Source organism: Somniosus microcephalus, chromosome 18 (genome assembly GCF_052327205.1).
Source record: "Somniosus microcephalus isolate GS21.2 chromosome 18, FLI_Smic_1.0, whole genome shotgun sequence".
NCBI classification, from domain to species: domain Eukaryota; kingdom Metazoa; phylum Chordata; class Chondrichthyes; order Squaliformes; family Somniosidae; genus Somniosus; species Somniosus microcephalus.
Window position 1 is genome coordinate 79,852,813 of NC_141004.1, and position 14,858 is coordinate 79,867,670.

Here is a 14,858-nt window from a genome sequence, read left to right on the forward strand (position 1 = left end):
TTCTATGCCTCGGCTAATGAAGGCAAATATCCCATATGCCTTTTTAACCACCTTATCTACCTGTCCTGCTACCTTCAGGGATCTATGTACATGCACACCAAGGTCCCTCTGATCCTCTGTCCTTCCTAGGGTCCTACCATTCATTGTGTATTCCCTTGCCTTGTTAGTCCTCCCAAAATGCATCACCTCACAATTCAGGGTTAAATTCCATTTGCCACTGTTCTGCCCATTTGACCAACCCATCTATATCGTCCTGTAGCCTGAGGCTTCCCTCCTAGCTATATACCACTTCAACTATTTTCGTGTCATCTGCGAACTTACTGATCATACCTCCTACATTCATATCTAAATAATTAATGTAAACTACAAACAGCAAAGGACCCAGCACCGATCTGTGCAGTACACCACTGGACACAGGCTTCCAGTCACAAAAACATCCTTCGACCATCACCCTCTGCCTCCTGCCACTAAGCCAATTTTGGATCCAATGTGCCAAATTGCCCTGGATCCCATGGGCTGTTACCTTCTTGACCAGTCTCCCATGTGGGACTTTGTCAAAAGCCTTACTGAAGTCCATGTAGACTACATCAACTGCACTACCCTTAACTGCACTACCCCCTAAATTTACTCTTCCCTGAATCCTCTCACCCCCCCTTCATTAGTTTAAAGCCCTGTCTACTGCCCTAGTTATTCAATTCGCCAGGACACTAGTTCCATCCCAATGGAACAGCTCCCTCTTTCCCCAGTAGTGGTGCCAGTGGCCCAAGAAGTGAAACCTCTGCCTCCCACACCATTCTTTCAGCCACACAGTTAACCTTCTAATCTTGTCCCTATGCCAATTAGCGCGTGGCTCAGGTAACAATCCAGAGATTATTACCTTTGAGGTTCTGCTTTTTAATTTGGATCCTAGCTCCTCAAACTCCCTCAGCAGAACCTCTATCTATGTCGTTGGTTCCTACGTGAACCACGACAACTGGATCCTCCCCCTCCCACTCCAAGTTCTTCTCCAGCCATGAGGAGATGTCCATAACCCTGGCACCGGGCAGGCAACACAGCCTTTGGTACTCCCTATCACGGCTGCAGAGAACAGTATCTCTCCCCCTGACTATACTGCCCCCTACCACTACCACATTCCTTTTACTCCCCCCACTTGGATGGCCCCCATACCACAGTGCCATGGTCAGTTTGCCCATCCTCCCTGCAATCCTTTTCCTCATCCATACAGGCAGCACGTACCTTGTACCTGTTGGACAAGGTCCAGGGCTGAAGCTCCTCCATCACTACATCCTGGGTCCCCATACCTTCCTGACTCGCAGTCACACCCTCCTGTCCCTGACCACTGACGAACTCTAAAGTACTACTTAACCTAAAGGGTGTGACAGCCTCCTGGAGCTGAGGAGTCAGAACACTCGGCTCACCTGTGGTCCAGCGAAGTAAGAGAGAGAGAGAGACTCACCTATGGTCCCCAGTTAAAGCCACCTGGGTGAGGGAACATGAGTTTGCTGTCCAGGCAAGTTCAAGTTCACCGCCTGTAAAGACAGGCACTGTGGCCTGTTTAAAGGGGCCAGCTTCCCAGCCCGCTTCTAGAGTGGTCCCCCCCCATGATGTGGGACCCTGCGGGGGCAGGGATAGCAATCCCTCTTGCAGGAGACATAGGGAGGGAGCTGACACCAGGTTTTAAACATGGGGAGGAAAATTTCCAGCCACCAGCAGCGGGTGGTGAGAGTATACCTGCCCCCAGCACAGGAGTGGGCAGGGAAGAGCAGACAAACCCAGAGAGAGATTTGCACCGGCAGGCTGCCAGGTACATTATACAGTGCGGGCTATTTGGACATGGGGGAGCAGGTTCCCAGCCAACTGGGGCTGTGACCTAAGCTCAGGGTCCGCCAGCCAAAGTTTCCCCCATAGAGACACCCCTCAGAAGGTCTCAGCGGGTGCCCCAGCCTAAGAAAGCATGGTCACGCACTTTACAGTGGAGTAGGGAGGACTCCCGAGCCAGGGAGAAGCCAGAGAACAGAGGCCCCCACTCAACAGCCATAAGCTGCGGGGGACCAGAGACAGGAGACAGTCCAGCTTCGCCGCAGCCAGCAGCAATCTGTGACAGTGCCAGAGATTAGACTGGCCGTCCGGAGACGGGCGGCATTTGTATTATAGCTATGTGTGTGTATATAGCGTGTACCAAAGGTGTATTTTAAGTTTTGGATTTAACTAGTTTCAAGTTTAAGTTTAAAGTGTTTAAGTTTACATGTGTGCCGTATGTTTGTATTTTGGTCCGAGGTCGAGGGACCCGACCATGTCTCCACCTAAGGCAGCAGGTCAGTGAGACCTGGCTGCATGTCCTTTTAAGTTTTTGCAGGAGATTGGAAAATGAAGCAGCCATGTTCGCCCAGCCTGAGCTGGACATCGAATGAAGATACGGAATGTTGGGGATCACCTCGCCACTGGACAAATCCAGGAGACCCCGCAGCGGTCTTCGGGAAAAACCGGACAGAGTCCGGAGGAACTTGCCTACTCCTCCTACGGGGAGGAGATGGCCCCAGCTGGGTGGGGCACGGCCCCCAACCCAGCACTATCCTGACCGAAGTTCACTTGCGGGAGACCTCGCTGTCGAGGAGTCACGATGGGGAAGCGCGGGCGCCTGGTCATAGGGACGCATTCCCCGGAGGTGGGTGGTGATGGCCCGGGAAGATTGTATAGAGGAGGGGGAGACCCAAGAGTCGCGTGGGTGCGGTCGGGGGAGGGAGGTACTCACCCGGGGGCCCACGGGCAAAGAGGATAAGTGTGGCTGGGAAGGATGAGTGGGTGGCCGGATCAGTGTGGGGCCAGGGAGAGCCACCACACAGGCACCCATCATTTTCTGCAGCCAGTCGAGGGAAGACGGGAGGGGGAGGGACTGGGAGTCATGAGATCCCATACTCCCTGGTCTCGGTCTGTGCCAAGGTAAATTTTAAACGTGAGGGGTACCCCGCCTCCACAAAGGGACAAGGGAACGGTTCGGGGCTGGCGGAACAGGCTGGTCGGTAAATCCATTCTGCCTGTTTTAAAGTTTAAGCTGATCATAGGGGGGTGGAAGGTACTTTTACTGCCCGAGTGGGAGGAGCAATGCCCACTCGAATTTCGCGACCCATCATCGGCACGCGATGATCGGGGTTCATTTAAGCATGTTGTTTAATGATTTTTTTTTGTATTTTGTGTTGCAGCCCCAAGTTGAGCAGAGGTGTCGGATCCTCTCCGTGCTTGGGACCAGTTTGTGACAACTCCAAGTTGAGCAGAGGCGTAGGACCCTCTCCGTGCTTGCGATAATTTTTGAGTACATTGTGTAACTAAGATTGCAACATTTTGTAATAACTTATGATGTAAAAAAAAGTGATTGTAAATTTGGTTTACACTGTATAATTTTACAAGCGTGTAGGGGTATGAGACCCCTTGTTGAAAACTGAAGTATCTGTAAGATGCCTACCGTACCATGGTTTTTTCTTGAATTTAAAGGGAATAGACGGGATGGGGATCAGTGGCAGATAGCTATTAGGTAAATACAGGGGATGGTTGTTTGTGGGGGGTCAGAAATCACTGCTCATTTCTTCAAGAGGATACTACAAGCAAGCTGGAAGTAACCAAGGGCGGACTGTAAGAATTCACAATAATTTACAGTTCTGAAGATTCAGTTTTTTGATTAAAGTATCCCTGGGCGATGTGCTTTTAAATTTCCAGGGATAAAAATGGCGGACACCACATGGCCGAGACAAAAGAGGCTTGGAAAGCAGCTTTCTGTGTCTGGAAGTAAGGTTCAATGAAGACAAAGGACAATGCTTTGTTTACAAAGCAACTGAATGCTATTAGCATTTGTTTGTATATCGAGTGGATACATCTAAACTGCAGAAGAGACTTTTTGTATCTTGAATGGGAAACGTTAAGATTTGAATGGATTTTAAATCATCCAGTACTGGACAATAGAGCAGTTGTATCTCCCTTTTGTTTCAGCCCAGGGGGCTCCGAAAGACACATTAACTCAGTCTAACCACTTTGAGTTAGCCAATCACAGCTTTCTCTTGTGTATTGGACCCTTTTGGGTGGGGAATTTTGCACACAGCCCTTGCAAGGCAGGACGGGAGGGGCTCACCAGGTATAAAGATAGGGCTGAGAAGCTAGCTCTCTCTCTTGGCTTCCTGGGACCATAGGTGAGTCTCTCTCTCTCTCTCTCTCTCTCTTACTTCGCTGGACCACAGGTGAGCGGGGTGTTCTGACTCCTCAGCATAGCAACCTAGTTAAGGAGTTTGGGGGATGGTGATTTAAGGGAATTGCTAAGATTGTTTAAATAACATTGTAGGCATTGTATCCCTCGTTTTTGCCGTCTGCAACCCCTGTTATGCAATTTTACTGTAATTACTGTGTTCGTGTGGGATAGTTTGATATTTTGATTATAGTTTCTTTTAGTTAATAAAACTTGATTTTTTTCTCTCATCCAAACTACGTGTCTGTTTTAATATCAATAATTATAAGCCCTGCAGTCAGAACTGGAAGGTGGGGTAGCGATTCGAAACCGCTGTTTTAAAATTGGTTTTATTTTAAAATTGGCCTGAGTGCAGGCAAAGGCTGCAAGACCAGGAAAATTACTTTAAACCAGTTTAAAGAAGCCCCAAATCCTTACACATACCTGGGCAGTTTTCTACATTGTCGGATAGATGCCAGTGTTGTAGCTGTACTGGAACAGCTTGGCTAGAGGCATGGCTAGTTCTGGAGAACAAGTCTTCAGCATGATAGCCGGGATGTTGCTGTATCCAGTGCGCTCAGCCGTTTCTTGATATCACGTGGAGTGAATCAAATTGGCTGAAGACTGGCTTCTGTGATGGTGGGGACCTCAGGAAGAGGCTGATATGGATCATCCACTCGGTACTTCTGGCTGAAGTTTTTTTTTCACAGAAACCCCACAGTGCAGATAGAGGCCATTTCGGCCCATCGAGCCTGCACCGACACATATCCCACCCGATCCCTGTAACCCCTACACCAACACATATCCCACCCTATCCCCATAACCCCACATATTTAATCCCCCTAACACTAAGGGTCAATTTATCATAGCCAATCAACCTAACCCGCACATCTTTGGACTGTGGGAGGAAACCGGAGCACCCGGAGGAAACCCACGCAAACACGGGGAGAATGTGCAAACTCCACACAGACAGTCACCCGAGGCCGGATTCGAACCCGGGTCCCTGGCGCTGTGAGGCAACAGTGCTAACCACTATGCCACCGTGGTTGCAAATGCTTCAGCCTTGTCTTTTGCACTCACGTGCTGGGCTCCACCATCATTGAGGATGGGGATATTCATGGAGCCTCCTCCTCCCATTAGTTGTTTAATGGTCCACCACCATTCATGACTGGATGTGGCAGGACTGCAGAGCTTTGATCTGATCCGTTGATTTTGGGATCAATTAGCACCGTCTATAGCATGCTGCTTCCGCTGTTCATCATGCATGTAGTCCTGTGTTGCAGCTTCCCCAGGTTGGCACCTCATTTTTAGGTACGCCTGGTGCTGTTCCTGGCATACTCTTCTACACTCCTTATTGAACCAGGGTTGGTCCCCTGGCTTGATGGTAATGGTAGCGTGAGGGATATGCCGGGCCATGAGGTTACAGATTGTGGTGGAATACAATTCTGCTGCTGCTGATGGCCCACAGCACCTCATGGATGCCCAGTTTTGAGCTGCTAGATCTGTTCTGAATCTATCCCATTTAGCACCGTGGTAGCGCCACACAACACGATGGAGGGTGTCCTCAGTGTGAAGACAGGACTTCGTCTCCACAATGACTGTGCGGTGATCAGTGCTACCAATACTGTCATGGACAGATGCATCTGTGACAGTTAGATTGGTGAGGACGAGGTCAAGTAGGTTTTTCCCTCGTGTTGGTTCTCTCATCACCTGTCGCAGACCCAGACTGGCAGCTATGTCCTTCAGGACTTGGCCAACTCGGTCAGTAGTGGTGCTACCGAGCCACTCAGTGATGGACATTGAAGTCCCCCACAGAGTACATTCTGTGCCCTTGCTACTCTCAGTGCTTTTTCCAAGTGGTGTTCAATATGGAGGAGTACTGATTCATCAGCTGAGGGAGGGTGGTAATCAGCAGGAGGTTTCCTTGCCCATGCTTGACCTGAAGCCACGAGACTTCATGGGGTCCAGAGTCAATGTTGAGAACTCCCAGGGCCACTCCTTCCTGACTGTATACCACTGTGCCGCCACCCCTGGTGGGTCTGCCCTGCCGGTGGGACAGGACATACCCAGGGATGGTGATGGAGGAGTCTGGGACATTGGCTGAAAGGTATGATTCTGTGAGTATGACTATGTCAGGCCGTTGCTTGACTAGTCTGTGGGACAGCTCTCCCAATTTTGGCACAAGTCCCCAGATGTTGGTGAGGAGGACTTTGCAGGGTCGACTGGGCTGGGTGTGCCGTTGCCATGTCCGGTACCTAGGTCGATGTCGGGTGATGTGTCCAGTTTTATTCTTAGTTGTACCTCTTTGTAGTGGTTTGTTACTGTAGCACTTTGTGGGTCTGTAGTCACATATCGGTGAGATAAGGTAAGGATGGCAGATTTCCTTCCCTAAAGGACATTAGTGGAACAGATGGTTTTCACAATAATCCAGTGGTTTCATGGCCACCATTACTGACACTCGCTTTTTTCTAATATTCCAGATTTATTTAATAACTGAATTTAAATTCCCCAGCTGCTGTGGTAGGATTTGATCTCGCCTGTCTGGATCATTAGTCCTGGGCTCTGGGTTAACAAGTCTAGTAACATATCTACGATGCTACCGTGCCGCTTGTGTTGGCTCCCTCACCACGTGCCGGCTCCCTCTCCACGTGCCGCAGGCCTAGTCTGGCAGCTCTGTCCTTCAGGACTCGATCAATCGAGCCCTCTGGGAGCCAGGCATCAGGCCAGGTCGGGTGGGTGAAAGGAAGGTTACTGGTCTCTGATGGGGGTATATGCCCACACCTGGTGGCGGGTCTCCACCAGTTTCCAGTGACTGAAGGGGTCCACAGTTCCACACTACCCATTAAAGACCTGCCAGCGAATATGATCAAATAACCGACATTCGCACAAGAGACAAGCAAAGTCTTCCACAGCGACATGATTGACCAACCAATCCTGCAGTGCTCGGTCTAGCTTTCTATTGGAGTTTTTATTGTTTATTTCAAAATAAAAGGTAGCACCACACACACAAAAACCCCCTTTCTTAGGGACAAACATTGCACGAGAGGGTCCTTCTGAAGCACGGGAGAATTGTGAGACAGAGCCTGCATATACTTGGAAATACATCAATCCTTTTGTACATTTTAATGTAGATGACTCAAGGCTGCCAAACCGCAGAGAGAGAGAGAGACATGTGTCGTTCTCAACAATACAAAGTCTAGGCCCAGGAATCCTCCAGCGACCAGGTGAAGATCTCCTAGAAAATGGTCAGTCGGGTGTTCCTGGGGTTCCAGACACCACCCAGCCATGTCCAAGGTATTGGAGACCCAGCGTCCTTCTATTGACTGGTGAACTCCCTGCGGTACATATCCAACCCACAGTGTGAGAGGTGCTCTTTAAATTTGGGTAAATGTTCCACTCTCAGTACGGGTATAAAACCGATCACATCTTCTTGAGCTTCTTGTCTTCGTCGTCCTTCCGTTTCCTTATCAGATCTCGGGCCGCCTCCAGCCCAAGGAAGTGGAACACCCCCCAGTACTCATGGTCCTCCTCAGGCACGCTGACCAGCATCCCGTCAGGCACGGCCATTGGAGCGCGGAACAGGATATTGAACAGGGTCTCGTCGAGCTGCTCAGGGTTGGGTCGCTGCTCAGAGGCTGACAGGAGGGGAGCAGAGGTGGAGACTGCCGGGCTCCTTGATGTCGTGGGAGGGAGTGGTCCTCCCGCTTCAGGGACCCAGACCAGTGGCTCTCCGAAATCTTCCACCGCCCGCCAAGGCGAGGCTCTGCTGGGAGTGAGCAGGTTTGGTGCTGAGATTGCTGGCTCCAGCAGCGAGGCCTTGCGGGACACAGTCCCTGTACCTGAGTCCGGGGTACGAACAGTTGACTCCAAGTGCAGAGACGTTTTAGATGGTGGTTGGGTGACTGAGCTTGAGGTGGTTACATCTGAAAGTGAGGGAGATGTTTCATCACTCGCCGCTTTGGATTCAGCCCCCAAATATGGATCAGAGGGAATGTTCTCTGCTGCGGCGGGGACTTTCTCTGGTTCTGCGGGGACTTTGTCTGGTTCTGCAGGGACTTTCTCTGGTTCTGCGGGGACTTTGTCTGGTTCTGCGGGGACTTTCTCTGGTTCTGCGGGGGCTTTGACTGGTTCTTCGGGGGCTTTGACTGGTTCTGCGGGGGCTTTGACTGGTTCTGCGGGGACTTTGCCTGCTGCTGCAGGGACTTTCTCTGCTGCTGCGGAGACTTTGTTTGGTTCTGCGGGGACTTTGCCTGCTGCTGCGGGGACTTTGCCTGGTTCTGCAGGGGCTTTATCTGGTTCTGCGGGGACTTTGCCTGGTTCTGTGAGGACTTTGTTTGGTTCTGCAGGGACTTTGCCTGGTTCTGTGGGGACGTTGTCTGGTTCTGCGGGGACTTTGCCTGGTTCTGCGGGGATTTTCACTGGTGCCGCGAGTTCAGTCAATGGTCCTTTTCCCACCTCGCCTTTGAGTCCCTCTGCACTTGGCAAAGAAGTTTTCGGCACCTCGTGGTTTCCACTGCTGGCTTCTGGTGGGCTGGTTGACGGAGGGGGGCTATTGGGAATGGGGTCAGCAAGGCTACCACCAAGTTCCTGGAGATACAAAGAAAACCGAAGTGACATTTTTTTATAACTCTTTTGGACAAACAAAAATCAGGTTCCCAGCATCCTCAGATCAGAATAGGAGAAATAACTTCACCAAATACTGCACTAGGGAGAGGCAGAACAGGCCCTCAACATGTCAACTGTAAACAGATTACATGGGCTTATGACAAGTGCACACACGCATACACATACACACACACACACACGCACATATACACATGCATACACGCACACACATACACACATGCATGCACATACACACACACACGCACGCACACATACATACATACACAGGCACACACACATACACACGCACACACAGATAAACACATACACACACACACACACACATATATACATACATACATACACGCTTGTATGCACATATTTTCAAATGGGGCCACTGGATGGTGATGACGAGTGGGAACCCTGGGAAACACTTCTCAAGCCTGGGGCACTGAAGTCGACTGCAGTTTGCCAACCGGTGCCCAGTTGCCAGCCACTAACAGTACAGACTAGGACCTTCCAGGGTGTGTGGGCTTCATCACCACATCAGATCATGCATTTACAAGCGGGACCATGGAGCTGCTGGATGTCACGGCTTTCGATAGTCTCCGGAGAAAGGACATCGAGTGGAATGTCAAAAGAGCATTGTAAGAAGCTAAGAGCAAATTCATTGAATCTGCATTCCCAGCAGAGAATTGCATTCAAAGGGAACATAGGCTGGAGACATGGCTGCAAGACGAGACTAATTCTCCGAGAGCCAGTCCCTTCGAGCAAAGCTCCCTACTGGATGTGCGGCATAGGTGAACTTTCCCTCTGTATCCAATCAACAATCAGCGTGCTAGTTAAAGGAGGTCACAGAGGTGGGCCTGGATCTCCACAACAAGACTGTCGTATGCAAGAACTGTGCTGGGTCAGGGCGTTGGCAGTAATTTCAGGTTTGAAGAATTTTTCACAATTCTCTGTATGTGTTTCTGCCCACAGAAAATAGCCACAGGGACCTTCTGCCCCATTAGGAGTTCAGGAGAGACTCATACAGGAACAGGAGGAGGCCATTCAGCCCCTCGCATCTGTTTCACCATTTAATCAGATCATGGCTGATCTGTGCCTGAACTCCATTTACCTGCCTTTGATATCCTTACGCAATAAACATTTGTCAAATTCAGTCTTAAATACTCCAATTGTCCCCCAGAATCCACAGCCTTTTGGGGGCGAGAGTTCCAGATAAAACTACCCTTTCTGTGAAAAACTGCTTCTCGATTTCACTCCGAAATGGACTGGCTCGAATTTTAAGGTTATGTTCTGGATTTCCGCCAGAGGAAATAGTTTCTCTGTATCTACTCCATCGAATGTGTTTTTCATTTTGAAAACCTTGATCAGATCATCTCTCAATCTTTTATACGCAAGGGAATACAAGACAACTTTACACAACTCGTCCTCATAATTTAACCCTTTATGCTCTGGTATCATTCTGGTGAATCTGCGCTGCACCCCCTCCAAGGCCAATATATCCTTCCTGAGGTACAGATGAAAGGATGGGACAGGGTCGGTGAAGCAGACGGTTTCCAGTAGTTTAGGGGTCTAGAACAAGGGGCCATAGATACAAGATTGAATGAAAGAGATTTCGAACAGAGGGCAGGAGAAACCTCTTCACACCGAGAGCTGTGAGGCTGGGAATTCACTCCCAGGGTTCGTGGCTGAGGCAGAGACTACGTCAAGGTTGAAGATTGGATTGGATAGGCTGAAGGAAAAGGGGATGAACGGAAATGGGAACAGGCTGGGTAAATGTGATTCGGACCACTTGCTCGTGTGGAGGGTAAATGCTGACACGGACTGGCTGGGCCTATGGCCTGTTTACGTGGTGTAACTCATACGTTTCAGGAGGGGGATTGTCCACAGCACAGCAAAGGGTGGAATATACTGCATGAAACGTGCCACTTACTATGGGTGACTGGATGACGATCACACTCTGGGAGCTTTTGTGCAGTACGTTAGTGACACTTGACTTACTGTTTCCCATCTTATCTGTCTGAAAAGCAGAGATAAATATAGTTAGCCAATGGGTGAAGGGTATTGGATAAAGGGCTCTGATTGCCTGTGGACCAATATTAATCGTGATGCACTCACAGTTTCCTTTCATTTTCGAGTCTCTCATTGGTCACGGTTGTTCGCTGTCGGAGCTGGTGCTGTGAAGTGAAGGGAGCCAGAGTCAATAATGGAAATGTATTAACTTCACATTTGATAAATGGAGTAGTTGCGGCGATTAGCAAAAATGCATTGAAGGGGAAGCTAGATAAGTACATGAGGGAGAAAGGAATAGAAGGTTATGCTGATGGGGTGAGATGAGGTGGGAGGAGGCTCGTGTGGAGCATAAATAGCAGCACAGACCAGCTGGGCCGAATGGCCTGTTTCTGAGCTCTATGAAATAAACTGCCTCTACTGCACAACAGTACCCAGCTTCACCTTGTGTTTAAACACTTACTGGCACGAGCTACTGAATGACACATCCTCTTGCCTTGTGCCACTGGGGCCTGGGTTCGAATTCAGCACAAACTAATCATCATCTGGGGTTTACGTTCAAATTTAGCCCAGACTAATCAATCATCTGGGCCTGGGTTAAAATGCAGCCCTAATCAATTATCGCCCCGACAGAAGGGTCAAAGGCTCCTGTCTCTGCTGGCGGTAATGTATTTGGACAGTCTCGGCCTAGTTCCCAGTGGCTGTGTGTTCAGGAACATGGCCAAAGCGAGAAATAAAAGGAATCAACCCAGAGAATGGGGGCGTGTTCTTCTCAATTTGGAACTGAGGCACAACCAACCAACACTGTACCTGTTGTTGGGACAATGTAGAGGGAGCTTTACTCTGTATCTAACCCGTGCTGTACCTGCCCTGGGCGTGTGTGATGGGACAGTGTAGAGTGAGCTTTAGTCTGTATCTAACCCGTGCTGTACCTGCCCTGGGAGTGTTTGATGGGACAGTGTAGAGTGAGCTTTAGTCTGTATCTAACCCGTGCTGTACCTGCCCTGGGAGTGTTTGCTGGGGCAGTATAGAGGGAGCTTTACTCTGTATCTAACCCGTGCTGTACCTGCCCTGGGAGTGTTTGATGGGACAGTGTAGAGGGAGCTTTACTCTGTATCTAACCCGTGCTGTACCTGCCCTGGGCGTGTTTGATGGGACAGTGTAGAGGGAGCTTTACTCTGTATCTAACCCATGCTGTACCTGCCCTGGGAGTGTTTGATGGGACAGTGTAGAGGGAGCTTTACTCTGTATCTAACCCGTGCTGTACCTGCCCTGGGCGTGTGTGATGGGACAGTGTAGAGTGAGCTTTAGTCTGTATCTAACCCGTGCTGTACCTGCCCTGGGAGTGTTTGATGGGACAGTGTAGAGTGAGCTTTAGTCTGTATCTAACCCGTGCTGTACCTGCCCTGGGAGTGTTTGCTGGGGCAGTATAGAGGGAGCTTTACTCTGTATCTAACCCGTGCTGTACCTGCCCTGGGAGTGTTTGATGGGACAGTGTAGAGGGAGCTTTACTCTGTATCTAACCCGTGCTGTACCTGCCCTGGGCGTGTTTGATGGGACAGTGTAGAGGGAGCTTTACTCTGTATCTAACCCATGCTGTACCTGCCCTGGGAGTGTTTGATGGGACAGTGTAGAGGGAGCTTTACTCTGTATCTAACCCATGCTGTACCTGCCCTGAGAGTGTTTGCTGGGACAGTGTAAAGGGAGCTTTACTCTGTATTTAACCCGTACTGTACCAACCCTGTAAGCGTTTGATGGGACATTGTGGAGGGAGATTCACTGTATCTAACCCATATTGTACCTGCCCTGGGAGTGTTTCATGGGTCAGGGTAGAGGGAGCTTTACTCTGAATCTAACCCATGCTGTACCGGCCCTGCGATTGTTTGATGGGGCAGTGTAGAGGGCGCTTTACTCTGTATCTAACCCATGCTGTACCTGCCCTGGGAGTGTTTGAGGGGACAGTGTAGAGGGAGCTTTACTCTGTATCTAACCTGTGCTGTACCTGCTCTGGCAGTGTGAGATGGGAAAGTGTAGAGGGAGCTTTACTCTGTATCTATCCTGTGCTGTACCTGCCCTGGGAGTGTTTGAGGGGACAGTGTAGAGGGAGCTTTACTCTGTATCTAACCCGTGCTGTACCTGCCCTGGGAGTGTTTGATGGGACAGTGTAGAGGGAGCTTTACTCTGTTTCTAACCCATACTGCAGCTGCCCTGGGTGTGTTTGATGGGAGAGTGTAGAGGGAGCTTTACCTTGTATCCAACATGTGCTGAACCTGGTCTCGGGGAGTTTGATGGGACAGTGTAGAGGGAGCTTTACCCTGTATCTAACATGTGCTGAACCTGGTCTCGGAGAGTTTGATGGGACAGTGTAGAGGGAGCTTTACTCTGTATCTAACCAGTGCTGTACCTGCTCTTGCAGTGTGAGATGGGAAAGTGTAGAGGGAGCTTTACCCTGTATCTAAAATGTGCTGTATCTGCCCTGGGAGTGTTTGATGGGTCAGTGTAGAGGGAGCTTTACTCTGTATCTAACCTGTGCTTAACCTCCCTGGGATTGTTTGATGGGACAGTGTAGAGGGAGCTTAACTGTGTATCTAAAGCCGTGCTGTACCAGCCCAGGGAGTGTATGATGGGGACAGTGTAGAGGGAGATTTACTCTGTATGTAACACGGACTGCACCTGCCCTGGGAATATTTGATGGGAGAGTGTAGAGGGAGCTTTACTCTGTATCTAACCCGTGCTGTACCTGCCCTGGGAGTGTTTGATGGGAGAGTGTAGCGGGAGCTTTACTCTGTATCTAACACGTGCTGTACCTGGTCTCCGAGAGTTTGATGGGACTGTGTACAGTGAACTTTACTCTATATCTAACCAGTGCTGTACCTGCCCTGGGAGTGTATGATGGGAGAGTGAAGAGCTAGCTTGACTCTTTATCTAACCCGTGCTGTACCTGCCCTGGGAGTGTTTGATGGGGACAGTGTAGAGAGAGCTTTACTCTATCTAACCTGTGCTGTACCTGCCCTGGGAGTGTTTGATGGGACAGTGTAGAGGGAGCTTTACCCTTTATCTAACCTGTGCTGTACCTGCCCTGGGAGCTTTTGATGGGACAGTGTAGAGGGAGCTTTACTCTGTATCTAACCCGTGATGAACCTGCCCTAGGAGTGTTTGATGGGACATTGTAGAGTGAGCTTTACTCTGTATCTAACAGGTGCTGTACCTGCCCTGGGAGTGTTTGATGGGACAGTGTAGAGGGAGCTTTACTCTGTATCTAACCTGTGCTGTACCTGCCCTCGTTATGTTTGATGGGGCAGTGTAGAGGGAGCTTTACTCTGTATCTAACCCATGCTGTACCTGCCCTGGGAGTGTTTGATGGGACAGTGTAGAGGGAGCTTTACTCTGTATCTAACACATGCTGTACCTGCTCTGGGAGTGTTTGATGGGACAGTGTAGAGGGACCTTTACTCTGTATCTACCCCATGCTTGTACCTGCCCTGGGTATGTTTGATGGGGCAGTGTAGAGGAAACTTTATTCTTTATCTAACCTGTGCTGCACCTTCCCTGGCAGTGTTTGATGGGACAGTGTAGAGGGAGCTTTACTCTCTATCTAACCCATGATGAACCTGCCCTGGGAGTGATTGATGGGGACAGTGTAGAGGGAGCTTTACTCTGTATCTAACCCATGCTGTACCTGCCCTGGGAATATTTGATGGGACAGTGTAGAGGGAGCTTTACTCTCTATCTAACCTTTACTGTACCTGACCTGGGAGTGTTTGATGGGACAGTGTAGAGGGAGTTTTACTCTGTATCTAACCTGTACTGTATCTGACCTGGGAGTGTTTGATGGGACAGTGTGGAGTGAGTGTTACTCTGTATCTAACCTGTGCTGTACCTGCCCTCATTATGTTTGATGGGGACAGTGTAGAGGGAGCTTTACTCTGTATCTCACCCATGCTGTACCTGCCCTGGGAGTGTTTGATGGGACAGTGTAGAGGGAGCTTTACTCTGTATCTAACACATGCTGTACCTGCTCTGGGAG

At 49.8% G+C, this 14,858-nt stretch overlaps 1 protein-coding gene across 2 annotated transcripts in view; it reads right to left on the reverse strand.

Moving 5' to 3' along the window:
* Positions 1-7,159: 7,159 nt before the first annotated feature.
* The window catches only part of LOC147105405 (uncharacterized), a 143,180-nt gene continuing 135,481 nt past the window's right edge, over positions 7,160-14,858 (reverse strand). For both annotated transcript variants that reach the window (XM_086011705.1, XM_086011707.1), the window contains exons 3-5: positions 10,940-10,998; positions 10,755-10,841; positions 7,160-8,797 (exon numbers count right to left, since the gene is read on the reverse strand). In XM_086011705.1, the coding sequence (XP_085867831.1) occupies positions 7,631-8,797; positions 10,755-10,832 (1,245 nt within the window). In that variant the 5' untranslated portion in view covers positions 10,833-10,841; positions 10,940-10,998 and the 3' untranslated portion in view covers positions 7,160-7,630. The remainder of the gene's footprint in view (positions 8,798-10,754; positions 10,842-10,939; positions 10,999-14,858) is intronic.